This window comes from Miniopterus natalensis, chromosome 12, assembly GCF_054644295.1.
Source record: "Miniopterus natalensis isolate mMinNat1 chromosome 12, mMinNat1.hap1, whole genome shotgun sequence".
Lineage (NCBI taxonomy): Eukaryota > Metazoa > Chordata > Mammalia > Chiroptera > Miniopteridae > Miniopterus > Miniopterus natalensis.
This window is the reverse complement of record NC_142092.1, coordinates 49325873-49349331: the sequence shown is the minus strand read 5'-3', so window position 1 is coordinate 49349331 and position 23459 is coordinate 49325873. Positions and strand designations below refer to the sequence as shown.

At 52.3% G+C, this 23459-nt stretch overlaps 1 protein-coding gene across 2 annotated transcripts in view; it reads left to right on the top strand.

Moving 5' to 3' along the window:
- The window catches only part of SHB (SH2 domain containing adaptor protein B), a 124833-nt gene that overhangs the window by 83781 nt on the left and 17593 nt on the right, over positions 1-23459 (top strand). The window contains exons 4-6 of one of the 2 annotated variants that reach the window (XM_087823212.1): positions 6313-6420; positions 9231-9402; positions 15570-15689. In XM_087823212.1, coding sequence (XP_087679338.1) covers positions 6313-6420; positions 9231-9402; positions 15570-15689 — 400 coding nt within the window. The remainder of the gene's footprint in view (positions 1-6312; positions 6421-9230; positions 9403-15569; positions 15690-23459) is intronic. The other variant, XM_087823211.1, reaches the window with a different exon arrangement.

Sequence of the window (23459 nt, the reverse complement as noted above, 5' to 3'; positions counted from 1 at the left end):
GGGCTCCCATGATGCTTCCTGCCTCCTGCACAACTTCCCAGAGTGCCTTGGGCCTGCAAGGAAATTAACAATTGTGTTTGTACCAGGAGCTTTTTGCTATGTACTAATCAGTAACAGTTGTAATTAATATTTAACACGTGTGAACAGCAGGTCTGCAGAGAAAAGCAGGGTTTAAATGGGAGAGCTGGGATCACTTGTTTCCTTTGGCTAATATGTTACTGAGGGACAGGTTTTTCCAGTTGGCTTTTCTGTTTGACTTATGAATGAATTCATTTAGTAACCAAAAAAAAAGAAAGAAAGAAAAGAGAAACACTAGCGTTTAATAGCTTTGATTCATCTGCTAATTATACTGATAGATAGAAATGTTCCTTTAAGTGCCTTTGTCTCCTTTGTGGGGGAAAAAACAAAGATTTGATAGAATGTCTTTGCTCTTCTGTTTGGCAGATCAGAGATCTTCATGTGGATAGAGATTTTTAAGCTCCATGAGGTCAGAAACTCTGCCTCCTTGTTCACATCTGGGTCCCCACCTAGATCAATGCCTGGCACTCACTGAACACGCGCTTATTTGTTAAGTTATTGAATAATTCAGGTCTCAGGGAAAAACAACCCCAAGTTCTCTTGAGGATGCTATAATCATAATGACGTGGTCTGCTCACATAGAGATGGTTTGTTTTCATATCATTCTTTTATGCTGTATATCTGTCTTCTCTCAAAACAAGGCTGGGGGACTTGCACTTGGACGGGCATTTTTGAGTGGCTGTTGACTGCTGAGGTTGCTGCCCCTGGTCTGCACTCCCAGGGAGAGAGGATGTCCCTGCCTGTCTGAGGATTGCCTACGCATCCGGATGCCACATTGGGGATGGGGAGACTGGTGTGCCAGTGGATGGCAGGCAGAGAGCCATGCACCTGGCTTGTCCCCTCCTGTCTCTCCTGCCTTCCCTCGCTGCCATCTGTGGAGGGGCAACAGCAGAAACATATAAACAGATGGGCTGGGGCTTTGGGGCTCCTTGACAGGGAAATTCGTTTCCACAAATGCCCACCCTGCTCCCTGCAGGTCCTCTGAGGCTTGTGGGTAGGGGAAAAGCCCCTTTCTCAGGCCCCAGAATTCTAAGTGTCTGTGGGTGAGTGCAGATGGAAGTGTCGGGGGACAGCATCAGTCGCTAGCAGGCTATCTCTGTCTGAAGGTGAGCCCGACACAGAACTGGCAGTGTACACACGATTTCAAGTGCCAGGGGGTCTAGATTTTAAGCCCTGTGTTGCCACTTGCTAGTGGGGTGACCTGAGCAGGTTGCTTCTGTTTCCTCATGTGTAAAATGGAGTGACAATAAGTGCCGAGTCCAGGGGCACAGCAAGTGCCCAGTGATGCTGGCTTTTGGTATCACTGTTGTTCCTCTGTTGTTTTGAGAATGTTATGCTGCAGACAGGATTTGAGCTCATTAGAGGCCTCTGGCATTCAAAAGACCTGGGTTCAAGTCCAAGTTCAAGTCAAGCTGTTGACTTGGGGAAGTCAGTCCCTTTTCCAGCCCTCCTTTTCTCATCTTTAAAGTGAGTTATGACCATAAGAATTGCTTGCTTCAGCAGGTAGAGGCCTCTGTGTTGGGTCATTTAATCATTTTCATCAGGATTTTTCTTTACATTTCCCGTAGCCAAGCAGCTGCCTTTGGGACGGGATCTTTTCACCAGGCAGTGGGTCCATGTTTCCTATGGGGGCACAGAATAAGAGGATGAGGGCATGGCTCCTTGTGCCAGACCCCCCTTCCCCAGCCCAGGCTTGGCTCTACTTGCATGGACTGTGTTCTTGGAACCAGGGCGGCGTCCTGGCACCTGCCCCACAGCCTTCCTGATGCCCTGCTTTGTGGAGAGTCACCGCTCCCTCCCCTCACAATGAGGACCTCTGTTCTTGGGCACCGCCCACAAGATGTGGCAGCGTGGTGCCCTGGGGCCTGCATGTGTCTGCGAGGTGAACACAGAAGTCTCTTGTTGGCAACCCTGGAAATGCAAACTGAACATTTGCTAAGCCACATGTTGTCTTACAGCCTACCTGGCAATACAACTGTCACTCACGGGGCGGGTGGGGGAGATGGGAAAGGGGAGCTGCACCTCTCTGGGCCTTAGTTTCTCCATCTGCAAACTGGGAATTCTAATACTTGTAGATGATGTAGAGCATATGTGTAGCAAGTTGAAGCAGCAGAGGACCATTGTCACAGGAACAGCCTTAGACAACTGCAAGTGCTTTGTGCAGTGTTGTGAAAGCTTATGGTGTTTCCATAGACTTTGGGGCTGGCTCAGGTGGCCTAGCTCACCTCTCCACACCAAAGCACTGTCTCCCTTCTTGCCTCCTCTGTACCTCTCCACCCCTGCCCTCCCCACTTTCCCCCCACACAGACACACCAGGACTGTGGCCTGGCTGTCAGCAGTGTGGAGGAACTGGCACCAAGGATTGTGCAGAAGGGGTGGCCTTGGGCACTCAGACTGTTGTCTTTGTCCTTGTGTTCTCAGAATAATAGGACGTCCATGAACAGACACAGGCTGGAACGCTATCCAGGCCCCTCCTGTCAGTCCCATATGGTTTGCAAACATGGCCCGTATTAATTTCCGTCTCATCCACAGAGGGCCTAAGGAAACCTCCTCAGTGGACTGAGAGCTCCTTTCAGGTTGCTCTTGCATAATGTCTTGTTTCCAATCATTCTCAGTCTTCACTGCCTCTGCATCAGGGACTCTGTCCTGTACTGGAGGCCTGGGAGAGTCGGAGACTCCAGGCCAGCCAGGAAGAAGCAGCCACTGAACTTAGAGCACCTTGTAGGCTTCACCTGGGGCCCACGACCCTGGCCCCACTGTGCTTCCTTCTAGTTCCCTTCGAAAGGCCCTTCTTCCCACAGGCCACCATCCACACCCTTGGTCAGCCGGGAATACTGGAGGACATTTGGCAGAATGTGGACTCTCCTCTACCTGCCCCTCCCTAGGGAAAAGCACTTCTGGGGCACCCTCAGGTGAAGGAAGGCCGCCCAGGTCTTCAATCCCAAAGCAGAGGGGTCAAGGGCTGGGGTCCAGGGCCCACTCCCTTGCGTGACACCTGCTCCTGACAGCTTGGGCAGATTGCTTGTAAAAGGCCTCATTTGTAAAAACATGGACAAAGTGGCACCTGCCCACCTGGGTTCACTGTGAGAGTCAGAGGAGAATGCCATATCAGGTCCTCACATGTGCCTGCCCATGCACAGAAAGCACTCAGTAAAGGTTAGGCCGTTTTTCAAAACTTTTAAAGTAATTTGAGGCTGGATGGAGGTTTTATGGTCCTGCTGACCTGGGTGGAGATTCATTCACTCAGCAGATATTGAGCATCTACGGTATATACATCAGGTACTGTTCTAGGCATTGGGGATTCAGCTGTGAACAAAACAGATCACATTCTGTCCTCTTGGAGCTTCCCCTTAGATAGGAATTCCAGCAGAGGTTGAGGGAGGGTGACTTCCAATACAAGGTCTCTTATCCTCTTGCGCACATGAAGGGGAGCTGTTCTGAGCATGGGTGCAGCTATGGGGAGGGGGACCACCATGTACAGGGAGCCTGCCTGGGCTTTGGGGCATTGTCTGTTACTAACCACCTCCACAATCCTTTATGCTCTGGGTATTGTCGGCCCTATTTTACAAAACAGGCAGCTTTGGCTCAAGAGAGTTTTAGAAACTTGCCCCAAGTCACAGTAATTAATGGCAAGGCAAGATTCAAACCTGGGTCTTCCTAACTCTAAAGCTCGCACCCTTTCCATGATGCTGAGCCACTGCATTTCTTCCAGTGCCTGGCCTTTCTTTGGAGCTGTCTGTGTGATGGGTGTGGGGAGGTTCAGAGGAGCTGAGGCACGACGCCCCATCTCCGTTGGGTTCTGAGAAGACACCTCCATACTGCACTGTCCTAGAGACGGGTGGGATCAGACCAAAGCAGGGCCCAAAAGAGGAGAAAGGAATTCCATGCGGGGGTCTAGGGCAGTACTTGCCCCACGAGGCAGCGTTGGAGCAGAACTTGGAAGAATGCTGGGACTTTTTTACACAGATAGTGAAGAAACGTTTCTAGAGGGCAGGGACAGACAATGCCTAGAGGCAGAAAGGCTGGTAATGGATTTGGGGACTGGCCATTCCTGTGACTGGAGCTTTGGGCTAGATGTGAAGCCCAGAGGGGTTTTGTAGGAGAAAATGTATCCGAGTCAAGTTGGCATCAAGTCACTGAGGACCTCGAGCACCAGAGTGAGGAGTCTGCCCTCCATCCTGAGCACTGGGAGCCAGCGAGGGTCGGTGAGCCCAGCAGAGCTGTGCTTTAGAGGCCCATCAGCTTTTTGGAACTTGTCCTCTGGCCAGCCCTAAACCATAAACAGAAAGGACCTGGACCCGGAAGGACACATTTGCTTCATCTAAGCAAACATTTACTAAACACTGTCTGCATGCCAAGCCCTGCGTTAGGTTTAGGGACAGACAAGGCAGGAGAGGGAAAGAAGTAAAATGAGTGCCAGGTGCTCCCCCCCAGCACCTGCGCTGTGTCGTGGACACACCTTGCTGACCCGCTATTTCAAGCCAGGACTCGCCCGTGCCGCCAGCTACTTTGGTCAGCAAGGTGTTTAAAATTACTTAAATTAATGTAAGTGCAGACACAAGTTATCTATCTCATGACCAGTCAGCAAGGTGTTAATGGATGAGGTCTGTTATCAGACTAGAACTTTTGGAAGAACATTTCAGGCATCACAGAGGGGCCTTTTCACCTGCCCTGGAGAAAAAGGCTGGTGGAGCCTGTCACCGAGGCTTCTGCCACCGCCGAGGGGGTCTGGTCCTGCCCATCTCAGTCTCCCCACCCTCCCAGAGAACTCTGACTTCCACTTGTAATTGCCTAAAGGTGGAATTAATTAGGTCCTGTCATTCTAAGGGCTCTGCAGGGGTGGCATATTTTTTTCTCTAAATGCACATATTCTTTTGAGGGCTGTGTCTTCCTTTATCTTTTGCAGAAAATCACTAAATTAAAAGAATTGCCATTTCAAATTGCAGATTAAAGAGAAACTTAATTAGAAGGAATGAAGGCAGTTTGGAGCTTTTGTTCTTAACATGTGGGGTTTTTTTTCTTTTGCTCCTGAATCGCTGCACTTGGAGTTTGTATATTTTTATTTTAGGTGAAATGATTTCCCTAATTAAGCCTGTCGTTCATCACCACCTGTTCTCTCTAAAATATATGGCTATGTTATTAAGCGTGCAAGTGAATGTATAAATTAATTCAGCAGGGAATTAGTGTTGACTGGGATGTTATTAGGTTTCATCCAATTTATCTGGTAAGAAAACTGATATTTTTCCCCAATAAAGTGAAACAGCAGCTTATTAAGTTTTTTCAGTCTTTTGTTGAGCACTTGTTTTGTTGCAGGCAAGTGCTAGGCAGGGGGGTAGGGGCAAATGTGGTACAGCCCCTGCCCTTGAGGGGCTCATGGGGAGCCAGGCAGGGAAGCCAGCAGGGAAACTGGCAATTAGGATACCATAGGCTGAAATCAAGGTTAGTCTCGAGAGGGGCTGAGGTCAGGGGATACTTCCTAGAAGAGGTGACCCCTGAAGGGCAGGTAGACTCAGTCTGTGGAGAGGTTGGCAGAGTGGGCTAGAGGGGTATGCCATGATAATTCAGACAGAGGATAGGGCCTGGAGGAGGCACGGTAAGATCCTAGGCTGGACAGTTAGCTAGGTTGCTGGCGGTTCTGAAGAGCTTGGGTTTCTTCCCCAATCCATGCTTCATGCTTCATGCCTCTCTTCTCACCTTCTGTGCCAGGAGATGTGTAGGGGGAATTTATATTGGCAGAAATACTTAAGTTCTGATTTTAGCCAGTGGAGCCCCAGGTTGTCAGAGGTGAAATGCCTTACAATTCATATGGTCTCTCCCCCTCCTCCACTTGTGGGAAAACTAAGCCTCCAACCTTATTCTCACCTAGACCCTCCCCACACCATGCCCCTTAGCTTGCTGCCTCCTCTCTGTTCCTGACAACCAGAAATTGAGCAGAGGGAAGGGGAGGCATTGTGGAGGAGCACAGGACAGTCCCATGCCCCATGCTCCCATCTCCTGCTGTGCCCAGGTCTCCATCTCAATGGGGCATCACACAGAGTTCTTCCCTGTTGTCACCTCCTACATTCCTCCCATCATTGAGGGATCTGGCCTTCATCGCCTTCCCTAATTGGTCTCCCTGTCTCCAGGGTTGCCCCAAACCTCCAGGGTTGCCCCAAACCCACCCTCTATCAGTAGTCAGAGAGGACTCTAAAACCCAGTCTGAGAATGGAATTTCTTGATTCAATCCATCCATAGGATCAAGTCCTAGCTGTTTAGAAAGGGGCTCTCTGACGAGGCACTTACTTGTCTACCTGGTCCCAGTGCTCTCCCCTGCCCACTGTCAGCCTTCCAGGGCTCTGCAAGGTAGGTGGCTCAGGTCAGAACCTGCTTCACCTCTTCCTAACCCCCTCCTCTGCCTCAAAAAAAAAAATACCTCATTTCATGCTGGTGTGTTTCAGCAGGAGCCCTGGTGGGAAAGCCTGGCTGCTGGGAAGCCAGGGAGAAGCCCATGGTGACATGTGTGCCAAGGCGCTAGCTCTGGGCTTCACCCCCTCACACCCTCTATGAAAGCCCAGCTCATGAGCCAGATGGAAGAGGGCTTTCTCATACACGCAACCCCAGGACTTGTTCCTTAGAAGGGCCTTGAGGTCATTGCTGTCTTATATGTCCCTATTGTTGGACACCGGACAGAACTGTGGCCAGAGAGGAGGGCAGGCGTCCCAGCACTCCTCACTCTGTCCCTGCTCCATGCTGCCAGTCCTGACATCCAGGCTGCTCACGAAGACTGGAGTTTTCTGGGGGTTTTCCCATCCTGGTTAGTCCAATGCTCAGGCCAGAAGCCTGTTGTCTCCTCTTTTTCTCACGCTCCATACTGAATACAGGGACAGGTCCTGTGTCCCTGCCTGCATCTGACCACTCACTGTCATGTCCATGCACAGCTCCAAGGCCAGCCCTTTCTGCAATACCTTCCTCTCCCTGTGCTCCCCTCCATCTCTCTCTCTTTTTTTTAAATAAACTCTTTTAAAGAACAATTTTAGGTTCAGAGCAAAATTGAACAGAAAGTACAGAGAGTTCCCATAAACCCTTGCCCTCTATCTCTTTTCAGTATTGCAATCCTGTTATAAAAGGTGCCAGGTTAAAACCTTCTCCATCATAACATCAGAATGGCTCTCCTTTCCTCTCAGAATAAAACCAAAGTCCTTCCCAAGGCCCACAAAGCCCAGCTTCCTCCCACTCACCTCCTCCCACCCCCACTACCCTCCAGTCGCCCCAGGCTGTGTTGTTTCTCCAACACCCCAGGCGTGTTCCCACCTCAGGGCCCTTGAACTTGCTCTTCCCTCTGCCTGGAATGTCCTTTCTTCCGGCAGATGTCCACATGGCTCGTCCCTCCTTTCCTTCAGGAATTTATTCAGGTGTCACCTTTCGAGAGGCCTTCCCTGCCCCGCTTTCATTTCTCCACAGCACTTACCACCAGCTGGTGTGCTGTGGCTCTGACTGTTTACTCTCTGTCTCTCCTCACTTGGGCTCTGAGCTCCACAGGCAGGGATGGCTCTGTTTTGCTCACTGCTTTTTTCCCAGCCCCGAACTGTGTTTGGCCCGTGTGCATGAGTGTTTAGAAGTGAGATAGGTGAATGGATGGCCTGCTGGGCCCCACTGCAGTCTGAAGGTGACCACATACACGTGGGTCCGACATGTCTGGCAGGAATCTCCCTGCCGTTTTCCTTAGTGGCTGATAGAGTGTTTGGAGGGATAGAGGTGCTCGCAGACCTGATGCAGGGTTTTGTCTCAGTCATAGAACAGGTTCATTCCCATCCTCAGTCCTCATAGACAGCAGTCACCACAGACAGGCTGGGTTTTCCCACCACCTTCTGTGAATGTGAGGTTGATGGCTGTATGTCCGGCTGGGGTCAGAGGACGGCTCGCCACATCTGTGCTTGGAGGGGAGGGAGATGTGTCGCTTGGCCGAAGATGTGTGTGTTGGCCGGCAGCTGGACATGGCTTTGGGAGCCTTATTTTGCAGGCCCCGGCCCGGTTTACTCAGCATCTGCATGTACCGGGCCCTTAGGATGGATTCCCTCATCGGGTGGTCACAGCAGCCTGGTGACCGAGGAAATGGGGCCTCAGAGAGGTTAACTAACTTAGCCAAGGCTCCCAGCCAGCTAGGGCAGGCTTAGGAGAGGAGAGGAGCTCAGGTTGGTTCAGTAGCTACATGAGGTGACTAGTACCGTGTCCACATTGAGCAGACATGGTATGAAAAGTAAGTATAATAACACTGAGCACGGACTACACCCAGGCACGCTGCTGAGAGCTCTGTGTGCATCACGTGATGGCAGCCTCACAACAACCCCACGAGGTGGGTGCAGTTCTCATCCCTGGTTTTCAGAGGAGGAAACTGGGGCCCAGAGAGAAACTTGCAAGGTAGACTCTCTGGTCTCCGGGAATATTCCAGCAGCTCCGGTTTCAGCTCAGTGTTTTCTGATCTTTGTGCATTATCTCCAGGGTCCTGCCCTCAAGTGGCATCTTCCCCAAGCCCATGGGAGTGAACGATGTTCCCACAGGCCCAGCAAGGGACAAAAGCATGTGGGAGAGCCTGTCTTCCTATGACGGACATTGTCCGGCCTCACCTGGGGGCTGGTTCCAGGGCAGGGCTGTGTAGGACCCACACAGGGCACACTGAGTGATTTGGGGGATGCCAAATGACCCTGACTGGAACTGTATAGGGTTGTCCCAGGAGAAGGGGGACCAGTGTGGCCGGTGCAACCCTAGTTGGGATAGGAAAATGGGAGGAGGAGAGAAGCCACTTGGAGGCAGGTTTCTGGCACAAAATTAGAACTGTCCAGGGGACTGAGCCTCCGCTGCAGTGCCATCCCCACCCACCCACCCCTTGCTGGAGGTTGCAGGGGCCTTCCTGTGGGGATAAGGCTGGGCTCAATGCCTCTGCAGATTTTACCAGCCCACTGAAAGTACCGCCTGGCTTTATTTTAGCAGCAGCTTCATGCCCTGTGTTAAGTTCACATCTTTTGAGCCATGTTTGTTCATTGTTTGGAACTCTTCCTCCTACAAATTATAAAGCTCCAATGAGAACAGTCCATCGACTCTTACCCCTCTGTGCCACCCAGGAACTCCTCAGGCTGAGCTCAGGTAACCATGCACTCTCTCTCTGTCCCCCACAGCCCAGTTCAACGGCAACGAGAAACGACAGTCATCCCCCTCTCCTTCCCGGGACCGGCGGCGCCAGCTTCGAGCTCCTGGAGGGGGCTTCAAGCCCATCAAACATGGGAGCCCCGAGTTCTGTGGGATCCTGGGAGAAAGAGTGGATCCTGCTGTCCCTCTGGAGAAGCAAATGTAAGTTCTCAGGTGCAAAGCCCAACCTCCGCTCCTGGTTCATGGCATCACTGCTCTTCCCTTTATTTTTCTGTATCTTGTTTTAAAAATTCACAGACTAAGAAATGTTAGGGCCACAGAGCTCTTTTAGTCTATGCCCTTCCCTACCCTGCCCCTGTGTACAGATGGGCAGGTTGAGGCTCATGGAAGGTCAAGGCCACCATGAGGCCAGTGGCAGAACAGGGTTGGAGCGCGTGTCTCACTCCCAGCCAGGTGCCGCCTCCGTCCACACTGCCTCACCTCCCTTACCTCTGATGACTAGCAAGAGGGACACAGTTCACCCCTTCCTCTTACATCCCAGTGTCTGTTTTCATCATGCAGTAAATGAGGTTTTTGTAGCTATATGTATACTAAGTCCTGTCCCCTGATTGTAAATTAGATTTATTTTCTAGCTTGTGACATTTTTGCCCCACATCTGCTTGGTATTAATTGGGCAAGGCCTCAACACTCTTGATTTGAGTTTTTTCAGCCCTCTTCCTCCTCACTTCTCCCCAGCACTGCCGGTCGGGCCCGTTTCTGCCCCCCCCTTGACAGTGATGACCATCTCCCTTCTCTGCCAGGGTCTGAATGTGTGCAGGTCCCTGCTCTTCTCTGAAACCTTCAGTGTCTCCCCATCACCTCCTGGACAGAGTCCCATATCCCAAGCCTGCTGCTCACTCGGTGAATTGCCCCGGATCGCTTTTGCATTTTCTCAGTGTTCCACACACCTGAACTATAGTGAGCTCCAGGAACATGATAAAGCAGATCCCGAGTGTTGTGCTGGTACCTTCAGGTGTATCCTTCTCTTAACAAGCAAATGTGTGATAAATGGCTTATCATCCCTATTGCACAGATGAGAAAATCGGGGTTCTAAGAGGGGCAGAGCCTTTGCTAGACTCTCAGGGTTCCAGTGCAGAGGTAGGATTTGAACTCCAGCCCTGTGACTCTCCCCTCACTTCCCTCTCCTCATGCACATTCTTGCCTCCACCCGTAGCACATGCCTGGCACAGAGCAGGCACTCAATCCTCCAAGAGATTAGCTGACACTAAGCTGGTTCTTCGTAAGACTGTTTCATGTGGATCATGAACTATATCAGTCTCCACCCTAGGGATTCTGGTCTCAGCACGGCTGACAGTGCATCCCTCGCAGGAAATGCTGGCCCGGTGAGCAGGATGCAGGGTTTTCCGATGATGTCATGTGCTCGTGTGCCTTTTTAAAGCATGTGCTATCCGCTGGGGAGGCTGCAGCCTGCTCTGTGCCTGCCCTGTGCCTGCTGTACTGAGCACATGGGTGGGGGGATAGCTCACAGCAGGCGTTGTGTTCATCATTTCTCATAGCCACGCAGATTGGGTGGCAGGTTTTGCTTATATCTGATCAAACTGTGTACTTTTTAATCAACAAACAATGTGATCCAGAGATGCCAGGAGCTGTTCAGTGTGCATCCTGACCCAGGTCTGCCTGGGGTCAGCAGCCCAGCCTACCCTCCTCCCACCCTCTGGCAGAGCTTTCGCCAGGCTGGGGCCCTCAAAGGCAGTTCTGCTCGCTTTCCTGTTCCCGCCTGACAAGGCCCTTGGCCAAGTCCAGAGTCATGGCTGGCTTTCCCTCCCCGTCATCTCTTCTTCCCAGGATTATTCTGGCCTATGAAGTTCCTGACTCATCACCAAGAGGTGCGCTCAAGTAAAATCCCACTTCCATCACAGCCGGTGACCCAGACAGAGAGGATCACCTAATCCCCACCTGGCTGATGATGCCTCAGAGTTTAAGAGGCTCCTCCAAGTCCCAGCCTCTCCTCCGCCCTAGCACAGGGGAGAAGGGGGATGGGGGCTAACACACTGAGGGCTGTTGAGGATGGGCACTCACACATCTGCCTGGGCACCCACACTGCCTGCTGTCCTTCCTGGGACGGTGGAAAAGCTGCTCAGGTGCTCAAGGAACAGCCCCATCCCCCGCCGCCTGGAGACAGCCCACAGCCCCTCCATCCTGCGTCATGATTATCATCAGTATATAAACATGTTCTAGTCACAGTTGTTTTTTTTGAATTCTCACATATTGATCTTTAGAGAGAGTGGAAGGGAGGGAGGAGTGGGAGAGAAAGAGTAAGACACCTCGATGTGAGAGACACATCGACCAGTTGCCTCCCCCACACACCCCACCGGGGCTGGGGATCAAACCTGCAACCGAGGTATGTGCCCTTGACCGGGAAGCGAACTCTCGACCCTTTGGTCCATGGGCCGACGCTCTAACCACTGAGCAAAACCAGCCAGGGCACAAACTTTAAAAAAAACCACAACTTCTTAAAAGTAAATAAATAAATGAAATATAGCTCCCGCTCCTGTTGGGACCATAAGTTCCCTGAGGGTAGAAATTTGTTTGGGTCACCACTGTTTCCTCAGTGTGTAGAACACTGCCTGGCACAAAATAGGTGCCCAATAAATAGCTGTCTGATGAATGGACAAAGTCCCCATAGAGCTGCCGGCACTTTCTCTCTCCTTTTCATCACCTCCCCTTCTCTCTCACCCACTACAGTTTGCTTCCCTTTCCTGCCCAGGTCACCAGGTGACCTCCTGTCCTCCATGGCAGTCAGCAGAGTAGACGGCTCCCTCCTTCACACACACACTGCTCTGGGTTTTTCTCCTGCCTCCCTGGCTGCTGGCTCCTCACCTCAGCTTGGCCTGAAGGATGGACTGTCTCGGGCTCAGTTTCCAACCACATACTCTCCCTGGGCTGTCTCCTTAGAATCCTGGTGGTGATTCACCGGTGCACGTCCCCAGCCCACACTTCTCCCAGAACACCCAACTCCCACATCTAGCTGCCTTCTTGGCATCTCCACATGGCTGACGAATGGGCATCTCAAATTTAACGTGTTCAGATCTGGGCTCCTAATCTGCTCCTAGACACTCAGCTCTTCCCCCAGCTTCCCCACCTCGGTAAACAGCACTACGTCTACCTTGTTGCTCAAGCCACAAACTTGGAGTCATCTTCAGTCCTCTTTTTTTGCCTTACATCTAAACCATTAGTAAGTTCTGCCAATTATCCATCCACAATACAGCCCAAATCTGTTCATTCCTCTCACCTCTGTGTCTGGACCACTGTGGAAGCTTCCTAACTTGTATCCTGCTTCATTTCCCCTCTGGCCCCTCTTCAGGGCAGTCCGGTTGACCTTTTGTAAGATCATCCAGAGCGAGTGACATGTCGTTTTAAAACTCTCATTGCCCTCCACTATGCTTAGAATGAAATCAGACTTCTTCCCTTGGCCCACAAGGCCTCAGGGAACCGGGCCCTACCTCCCACTCTACCCTGGTCTAGCACCACTTCCCAGGCTCACAGTGCCCGACCTTCCTTGCTGCGTCTCTGCTCCATGAGCACCCTGAGTTCATTCCTACTTCAGGACCTTTGCATTTGCTGGTTCCTCTGCAGAGTATGTTTTCTTTAGCTCTTCACCTGATTGGCTCCTACTCACCATGCGGAGTCTCGGGTCAGAAGTCATCTTCTTGGAAGCCTCCTGCATTCTAAAGTAGGCTTGGCCACCCCACCCCCACCCCCAGGTCATTACCTTATCACAAACCCAGTATTCCTGCATAGCACTTGTTATCTGAAATCATTTCCTGAATCTGTTTGCTGGTTCTCCATCTCCCTGTATAGGCCCTATGAGATCAAGAATGGAGTCAGTAGTGAGTAAATATTGGACAAGCTAATGGCTATTGGATGGGCTGGATGGCGATGGTTGAATCTTAGTCCCCATGTTGGACCTGATGGGCCAGCTCCACTGAGTCCAGCACATCCCTGCGATGTCCTCCTGCCTAGATTCGCTTTTGGGTCCAGGCAGAGTCTGCTCGGGGCCAGCATTTGGCTCCAGCTCCCACAAGATCACCCAGGCCCATCCTCTCTCCTGGCCAGTGGCTTCCCCCTCAGTGTCCTTTGGCCCTTCTCTCCTTTGATAATCCACTGTGGTCACTGCCTTTCTCTCATTTGGAGGAGCTGGAGCAGCCCAGGGGGAACTAGCAGCTTATCCTGTTGACCCCCCCGTGATTGCCCTTAACGAGGACCCAGAAGCCCCCGGGAGGCCCGACTGCCACCACCTTCCTAGAGCCCACTTGCTCCTGTGCTCAAGGGTGGGCAAGAGGCAGCCCTTCCCTGAAGGCCACTTCCAGGCCTTTCCCTAAGGACACCTCTGCTTCAAATGGCTGGAACTCGTTCTCCTAATAAAACAGTGATTTTTGTCAGCTCACTGGGGTATCTTACACAGGTGAAATCTCCCAGAAAACAATCTTACCCGATCTGTTAACTGTTGTTTCTAGTCAGCGCCATCCTTTCTGTTTCTCCCAATTACAGTCCTGTGTCCTTTCTGAAGCTCACCTGAGCCTTCACGCCTCTGGAAGTGTTTTAATTACAGCAGCCCCTGCAGCCCCCAACTTCACGTCCCTCTTCATTTCTGTGCAGGTTTAGAAAGAAAGGCGGGTCTGTGGTCCGCATGCTTCCCTACTTTTTCCCTTGGCCAGTCTCCCCTCCAGGTGTTCAGCCCCAGGGCTGACCTGTGAGAGGTCACTTCCTGGGTGGGCGGTCAGCGACTCGGTCACCTACTCGTTGGACAGGAACACTCACACCTACTCTCCAGCCCTTGCTTTCCTGAAGCTGGTTGGGTTTTTCTTGTCTATAACCACATCACCACCCCCACTGCTAGCTGTCGAGAGCACTGCCTTGCGAATGGCAGGAAGTGAAATGGTGAAAGGCAGTGAGTGTGAGTGCAGTGTGTTTCTCTAAGAGAATGTCCATAACTGAACTCTCAGGGCTGCCGACAGGGCAGGACCGGGAGGCAGCATCCCCGCTCACACCTGGGAATTTAAAATGCAGCCTCCGGCACAGGCAACAGCCTGAAATATGATCGTTGGGGAAGTTGGCCATGTGGAAGTTCAGCCTCGTTTTGCTAATGCTCGTAGCTGCCATTCATTGAAACTCACCCCCTCCCAGACTCTGCATAAGCCCTTTTATGCATCACCCCATTTAATCTTCAACCCCAAAACGGGTGGAAGGGATCCTAATTTGATAGAGAACCAAGGCTCAGCCAGGTTAAGCCACTTGTCCCAGACCACCTGGCTGGACAGTGACCGAACCCCATGATCCAGCCTCTGGTTCCCTTCCTCACCCCGTCTCTCACCACCTGCCTTCAGAGACTGTAATGTAAACAGAAATGTGTCCTGAGTGTACCCATCTTAGGATCTTCGCTCTTCCACTGGATTTTTACCTTCCATTCTCAACAATCACTCTTCCCCTTTTGTTCTGCATTTGGGGGCCTTAGGCCATCAGCCACTGCACCCCTCCTCCTGATCCTGCCGCTCCTTCTGATTCTGTCCCAAAGCAGTGATGCTGGATTCCCACATGCCCAGTCGATGCCAGATTCACTCCACAGGAGCATTGGGGTGACCACCCTTTTGAGTGACAAGCACTGCTCACTTGTCCTACAGATGTCACAGAGTCAACACACATCATTCTTGTCAATACCCTCTGATGGCTTCGGTGTCACTCAGACGGAGAAAGTCAGAATCCTCACATTGCACACTAGGCCCCCAGACCCGGCCCTGACTCATGACCTCTTGGGCCTCACTGCCGACCCCTGCCCCTTGCCTCACTCCACAACGACCTCCTTGCTGTTTCCAAAACTCAGCAGACACTCCTGCCTCGGGCCTCTGCCTTTGCTGCCTGTCCCTCCGCCAGGATGCTCTTTTCCAGCCGATGTCCTTCAGGGCTTCCTCCATCACCTCCTTCAGGTCCACACTGAAATGTCACTCTCTCCTGGAAGGCTTCCCCGGCCACTGCTTAAATTAGCAGCCTCGACTGAGGGCTCCAGACCCCGAAGCCCGAAGCCCAGCGTCATCTCCTCTGTAGCCCCTGACTAGAATGTCAGCTTCATGAGGGAGGCGACTGTGGGTTTGTTCACTGTTCTCTCCCCAGGATCTGGCAGGCAGCAGGCACTCTGTAAATACCTACTGAATGGCTGGACGTGCGTGCACACACTCATCTGCTTCATACCAAGGAGGCCTAGGGCGTGACAGCTGCCCTTCAAGGGGGCTGAGCCTCCTCAGAGAGGAGATTTCACGGTGTCAGCTGTGGGGGTCCTGTCCTAGAGTTCTGACCCTCTCTCTTCTCCCCAGATGGTATCATGGAGCCATCACCAGAGGGGATGCGGAGAACCTGCTGCGACTGTGCAAGGAGTGCAGCTACCTTGTCCGGAACAGTCAGACCAGCAAGCATGACTACTCCCTGTCCCTGAAGTGAGTACAGCCCCATCACCCCCAAGCCCTCCTCAGCAGCCGCAAGCACAGCTCGAATGTCTGGCAGAAAGACCCTCCGGCGTCCCCCCGGGAAACTTGCCAGCACGAGTTATTTCAAGCCTGGGTTTTTCAATTTGATCTTACTCTCCTGGGATACAGAGGGGTCTTTATGTTGTGTTTCTGCCTCCCCAGAAGAGGAGGGGCCTCTTCCTAGGATTTATATTAAATAACCAAGAATAGCTTTCACATCTGCTGTGAGCCAGAGACTGTATAAAGCTCATAAGATACGTAGTCTCTCTCAAACCTCACCACAACCCTTTGATGAAAAACATATTGTCCCCATTTTGCAGGTAAGGAAATTGAGGCACAGAAAGGGGCCATGGCTGGCCTAAAGGGTAGGGTCAGGACTCAGACCAGCTGTTTGGCTCTTCAGTACACCCCACTGCTGCTGTGAGAATGACCTTTTCTTATGTCTGTGTCGCTCTTGGTACAGGTCTGATTTCTAGGTATTTCACAAAGGTTGTGTGGAACGCTGGGAAGAGCTGGGAAGAATTCTGCTGGTGGTGGCATCTGTGGCTGCTTTGTAAACTGTCAGGTCTTTGTGTAAAACTGTCAGTGCCCACAAGGCATTGTTGTCAGTTTAGGCAGCCCCAACATAAACAAGAGTTTTTTGGTTGAGTGATTCATCAGTCAGTGCTATCATTAGATGAGACCCAACAGATTGTATAAAACCCATTGTACAGATAGGAAAACTGAGGCCCAGAGATAGGGGGAATTTCCTAAGGACACATAGAGAGTTAGTAACAGAACTGGGGTATAAAAACCCAGGTTCTTCAGCCAGCACAGACCACCAGGAACAGTGAAGTCCTCTCTGCTTCCCTCCTGCTCTCTTCACCAGTATTGGAGGCCGTGTGGTGGAGAGAGGGCTGCTGGCTATGTGCAGGCCAACCATGTAGACACCCTAAGATCAGTGAAGCCAAGGAAGGAGAGACTGGTCTATGCTCTCTGCTCAGAACCAACCCCACCTGGTCTGCTGGGCTCTGCTCTGTGAGGGAGAGTGACACACTGCAGAGCCGTTTGGGCAGGATACAGAGGCACTCCCTGGAATTCCATCTGGAGAAGGGAAGATGTGTTGAGACATGGTGGGAACCATAGATCTTTCAAGGACCATCAGGACGCAGAAGGAGCAGATGTGGTCTGGGTCCCCACATGGGGGGTTATGGGCGGGCAGATTCTAGCTCAGTGAGAAGAAACGTTTTCTAACAGTCAGAGCTGATCAAGAATTAGACCAATCTAACGCTGACTTAATAGGTAGTGAGCGTCTCATCATGGAGATGTGCACCAGGTGTTGGATGGCCACCTTTCAGGAAGGACATGGAGGGGATTTCTAACCAGCTGGGAAAGTGCTCAGGACAAATGGCACCTGTATACTTCATTGTCCACCCTCAGACCCAGCAGCTTAAAGAATCCATTCAGTGATCACAGCTGAGGAAAATTCAATAAGCTAAACAGCAACTGGGCTGGGATGCTGGGCTGTAGGCTGCCAAAGCCAGGAGAGGGTGGTCAGTGGAGGGACAAGAGCCAGGTACACACCACTGGCCATGTTGGTCATAGTTGGTCCTCAACTATTCACTGTTCCATGCATCCCCTCTCCCTCCCTCACTGTCGTGGTAACCTAGCAACCCTGGTGTCCATGAGTGATGCTTTCAGATCTCCACAGTCCCATCTCAAGGTGAATTGTGCTCTTCTGGGGTAGGAGAGATAAAGGAAGCCAGTAATATCAAAGGTGTGGCCTCCTTGGGGCCACCCTTCTCTGCTGACCCAGGGCTTCCTGCCCACCCCTTGGGCTTCCTCTGTGAAGCAGCCATCACCCTGGGAGCCTCTGAGCTCCTCAGGGGATCTCATTCCTCCTCTTATCCCATTGTCTGGGGCCTGGCGAGAGGGGCCTTCCCAAGAGGACTGAGTGAATGCACCAGAGAGGAGGGGATGGCATGCCCCATGCTAGGCCTACCTGTTCCTCCGTGAGGGCCAGGTAGTAGGACCCGTCTCGAGGGATGGACAGCACCTTGACTTTTCCTTGCAGTAACAAGCTTGTAGTCCATGGGCTGGGCTGGGTGCAGGGAGAAAGCGGGGGACAAGCTGCCCCACTCCCTGGCCTTGTGGGCTTGGCAGTCATGTCACCTTTCTGAGCCTCAGTATCCTCATCTGTGCCTGGGTAGAGGGGGCTAGCAATATTTTCACAGACAGAAAGCACCTCCAGCCCAACCAGTGCAGTGTAAACATTATTTACTTTATCCCCACCCTGCCCCTGCTTTCCCAGGTCAGCCCTGCAGTTTCTTTGAAGGCCATTCTCAAGAGCCACAGAAGGGACCTATTGCCCAGCATCCTGGACAGCAGTCCTGTCCTGCCACTTATTGTTCACTGTGTGACCTTGGTTGAGTTCCTTCCCTCTGGGGCACAGGATCCACGTCTGCCCAGAGTGAGACAGACTTTGATGGTTGCTGAGACACCTTCACCTCTGACGCTGAGGTGTCTCTGACTCCCCAGATTTCCCCTGTGTGTGGGCTGAGCCACTGGCCAGGGGAAGAGGGGGAGGAGGTTGAGGGCCTGAGATAAGAACACTCTGCGTCAGGCCCAGTTTGGATGACTGGTCTCTGTCCACAGATGCTGGGAGAGGAGGGTTTAGTTTTGCATGTTTGCCTAGAGCTATTAGATCCCAAAGGCCAGAGGGGTAGTCTCGCCTGCTCAGCTTTCCCTTGAGGAAGCCCAAAATTGGGGAAGTGAGCAAGGCCATCCCAGGGCTGGGTGGGCAGCTGGTTAAGGGAAGGGGGGCTTGCTTCCTAAAGAAGCCGCAATTCCCGATGACCAGTTTGTCTGCCAGCCAGTGAGCAACACCTGGCCTTAACCACCTGGACCACCAGTGGAACTGGGACTAAACATCCCGGCTGCCGGAGGCAAGTGCCAGCTTTGGCAGGCACAGTGAGGCATGAGGGCTGTCAGATTCCCAAGGCCTGCCTGGCCGGTGCAGGGTGGGGAGTGGCATTCCATGCACAGTGTTGGCAGGAGTGTGATGCAAATTCACATCGGAATTCCAGCTGTTTTCTTATAAACCTTAGGTCCTGCCATGAGAGTATTCTAGAGTGGAGAAACGACTTGGGGGAGTCTAGCCTCAGAGGACAGGGCCTCCACCCTTTCCGTCCTCTCGGCAGATGGTTATGAGAACCTTTTGTACCAGGCTCTGGACAAGGCCGCAGAGTAAGAGCTGAGGTGAGAACGGCCCTGCCCAGGCTGCAGAGCTCACAGTCTGGCCTGTGCATCCCAGGCCATGATGCACACAGTTCTGCACAGAGGGCCTTGCATGGGGGTAGCTTTCCCTGCCACAGAGGGTCAGGAGGAAGCTACAGGGAGGAGGTGCGCTTGAACCTTAAGAGAGGGCAGGTATTCCCCAGGTGGTGGGGACAGCGCAGGCAAAGCCCCAGATGTGCAGAAGAGCCTTGTGAGGAGTTGAGACTCGATTCTTAGTGATGAGGCCACTGAAGAGCAGGGTCCACTCTCAGGCACTTGCCCTGGGCTTAAACCCTACTTCTGCCCGACCCAGCCTCCCTGCATGTCTGCGGCACCTTACATGGTAGAGGCCTGTGCTTTTGCTCTGGGATGGGCCCACAGGATGGCCCCCCAGGCTGGTGAGGGCCAAGGTCACAGCCTCTTCCTCACCACAGGGTAGAGGCAGTGGAACGACCTTGCTAAGGCTGGAGCAGAGGCAGCAGATTCCCACCCCCTTCTAAGCATTCCTTATACCAGGTCAGAGGTCATCAGATGTCAAACTTGGAAGTGACCTGAGAGGCCCACCTAGTCCAATCCCTTTGCTTCCTGGGTGGGGAGACTGAAACCCATAGAGGTCTCACGATTGACCGAAGCCTTCCCAGCTGGCAGTTGAACACACTGACAAGTAGAGATGGCAACTGCTTCCCACTGGGGACTGGACAGATCCCTGCACCAGCCCAAGACGGCACCTGCATTGCCCACCCATTGCCTCTCGGTTCTCTCTGTGGCGGACACCCCTCCTCCACCCCGACCTGTGGAGCAACCTTACTGAGATCCTGACTAATGGCCTTTGAGCACTGCATTTATCCCCTCCCCTCTGCAAAACTCTCCCTCTTCCCCATCTACAGCCTGGCTTGACCAAGCGCAGGCCCTTAGGGCGCCCTCTCAGCTACCGACAGACACAGTGGCCCCGACACCAACCACTGACCCCCTGCGTATACTCAACACAGCCTCTGGAAGCAAAGGATTGAGCCTTTAGAAATTGGCACGAAAACATCACACTCTAACAGTTTCCTGTCTGGAAAGGCAGGCAGTGGGAAAAAGAGATGAAAAGTCTTGAAAAATCTCATTAAAAGAGTTCTTTAGGCATTTTGGACTATGAATGGCTTTTTGCAAGTTCTAGTTCCATGAGTTTTTGCAAAGGAATCTGGACAAGATGAGGGAAACAGGACTTCAAAGCTGGAGGGCTTGCAGCTGGGGGGCAGGGAGCAGGATGAGTGCCAGGGCCTCCCTCCCTGTGTGCGGGGCGGCTTCTGCCTGCGTTGGGCCCCTGCCTGGGAGACAGAGCAGCACTTCTTAGGCTTCTGCAGGATGCTACTTCTCCTTTGACAGGAGCCCAGCCTCACCTCTCTTTAGGCAGTGAGAGTCCCAACCCCAGTGGGGGAAATGGCCCTCAATAGAAGGGCCATCTGCTTTCAAATCCCCAAAAATAAAGTGCACAACATTCTTGCAAATGTGGCCCAGATTCTAACCTCAGGAGGTGGCTTCTGGGGTCTGGCCTGTTTCCATCAGGGTGCAACTCAGACTTGACTATTCCAGAACCTTCCTCAGTCCCCATAAGCTCTGCCCCATTCAGTGTCACTTATTTCCTGAGCTCCAACCCTCTGGGAGTTCATAGCCGGAGGGGAGAAGATATTTACACCTGTAACTCATATACAGACAGTCTCTGACTTAGAAAGGTTTGACTTACCGTTTTTTGATTTTACGATCCTGTGAAAGCGATTTACATTCAGTAGAAACCATACCTCAGATTCTGAGTTTTTATCTCTTCTCAGGCCAGCAATACGTGGTACGATACTGTCTTGTGCTGGACAGCAGCTGTGAGCTGCAGCTCCTAGTCAGGCCCTCAGCCACAAGGGTCAAGCACTGATACTCACAGTGCATTATTAAATGCATTTCCAACCTAACATACTTTCAACTTAACGATGGGTTATCAGGACATAACTTCATCGTAAGTCAAGGAGCAACGTGTTTAGAGCTACCCAAGGCTGTAGGTGCTCAGGGCCGTGACAGAGGGAAGGACCCGAAGAGGGGGTATGGGAAGGATGAACAGGGCTTAGACCTGGGGACAGGGCAGAGTGGGCAGCCTGGGCAGAGGGAATGGCACAGAGGCAGGGAAGTACAGAGCTTGTGCAAAAGCAACAAATAACACTTCAGTGGGAGCCAAGGAAAGGTACAGTCCCAGTCACCAGGCTGAGGAATTGGGGCTCTAACCAGTAGGGCAGGGGCCATCCTGAAGGTTTTGAGCAGGGTGTAGTCATGTCCTCTGAGCTGTATTCTAGAACCTTCAGTGACCCTGGGTGCACCATGAGTCCCGTTGAGGAAGGGGCATCGCTTCTGCCCCCATGTGTGCACAAATATGCCAAGAGGCTGGGAGGCGGGCAGGCATTCCAGGGGGAGATCCAGGGCAGCCCGTTTCAAGATGTAGAGGTAAAAAGTTTGGGCTCTGCATTCAGAGATACCTGGGTTCAAATCCTGGCCTCATCTTTGACCTGCTGTGTAATGTTGGGCAAGTGACTATACCTCCCTGATCATCACCTGGAAAACTGTGTAGGCCACTCTCCTAAAGCTGTTGTAAGAAGTATAGTCGGCCCTCCGTATCTGTGGGTTCCACATCCATGGATTCAACCAACTACAGGTAGAAAATATTCGGGGCGGGGGAGATGTTACATTGCTGCCGACGTACACTGTGTAGTCAGGCCTAAGCTGATGTCTGTACTGATCGTGTAGACTTTCTTTTCTTATCATTACTCCCTAAACAATATGGTATAACAACTATTTACATAGCATTACATTGTATTAGGTAGTATAAGTAATTTAGAGATGATTTAAAGTATATGGGAGGATGTGGGTAGGCTATATGCAAATACTATACTGTTGTATTTTGCTATCCAAGGGGAGTCCTGGAACCAGTCCCCCACAGATACCTAGGGATGGATGACCTAGAGATAATGCAGCTCGGCAGGTATGTCCTGCCCATGGCCCACAGCAGGTGCTCAGTATATACTGATCTCTGCTTCTGCCAACTTTCCCAGAGCCGTTAGAAATTGCTGTGGAGGTGGCAGAGTGCAGAGAGTGCTAGGCCTGGTCAGAAGCTCTGGGGGTGCCTCCAGGCTGCATCTGCACCTGGATGACTGCAAGTGTCTTCTCCCCGTGCCCATAGAATAACAGTCTGGGGTTCAATAAGTACATTTGCTGGTAGGTTAAGGGCTCCACGGTTAGGGGGAGGTGCTTTTCCCCTAGGTCCCAAGGATGATGAGAAGGCCCCATCTCCTTCTCCAAGGAGGGGAGGAGGGGTTGGGACAATTTATCGGACTTGATTAAAGACACCTGGCTGGTTCTTGCTTGGAGCTACTGGCTTGTGCTGACTGCTGGGCAGTCAGTCTTTACCAAAAAATGCCTCCTGGGACTGCAGTGGAGGGTGGTGGGTATAGCTGGGGTCGGGTGGAGCTGAGGGCTGCACGCTGGGGGCACATTTCTGTTAAAGCTGTTTTTCTTTCTCTCCCCTCATTGATTTATATAGTAAAGGAGAGAGTTTTCAAACAGTAGGCATGTCTGGGTCTGGGCAGGCAGGCAAGTGATTAATCTTAGTTTGTTGCTGCTGACAGCCAGGAGCAAGGCATAATAAAGGTTTACAGGGTGGGGAGGGGGTGGGGAGCGAGGAAAGGCTGCTCACCCTTCGTCCATCAGCAGGGAGCACAGACTTAGCTTCCCTCTGCCATCTAAGTACCTGCGTTGGGTCAACATCCAAGGCTGCACACACTTGGCTTCATGGTGGCTGCCCACTCCTATAGGTGAGCCCCCAGGTGGTCCCTCAGACCAAACAGGGCCTCCCAGCTGCTGTGGGGTTCCCTGCACCGGATGACCTCCAGCCCCAGAATGCCTGGACTTCCATCATCGGTCATCCTTTCCCTGGCTCTACCCCTGAGACCAAGGCTTCTAGGAAGGCAGGGGTGTGCAGCCAGGGCAGGGCCTCGCTCTGAGGAGAGGGGGCCCTGGGCTCCTGGTCGACTGTCCCCCTGACCCTCTGACTCTGTGCCTCTCTGAGCTGCCAGGTGGGTATGAGGACTGGAGGAGGAGGAAATTCCAAAAAAGTAAAGAGAGCTCTGATGGCTCAGGTAGACTGGCACAGGGATAGTTGACTTTGACCCCAAGCAGACAGTAATAGCAGGAGGTGGGAGGAGACTTACTGGTGAGAGTGGTCAGCCCTGCATGTGGGGGGAGAGGGGCTTTGACATGGTGCTTAGAGAACGAGGAGAATTGAGGCAGTAGGGGGTGGGCATAGTGAGGAGCTGCCCACGCTGAGGAAACAGCAGCCCAAGAGGAGAGAAAGCATCCTACTTTCACATGTATCCTGCCACCAGCATCCTCCCCTTCCCCCATCCCTGGGCTAGAGGCAGCTCTGTGCAGCAGAAGACACGGGCTCTGAATCAGTCTGGCTTGGGC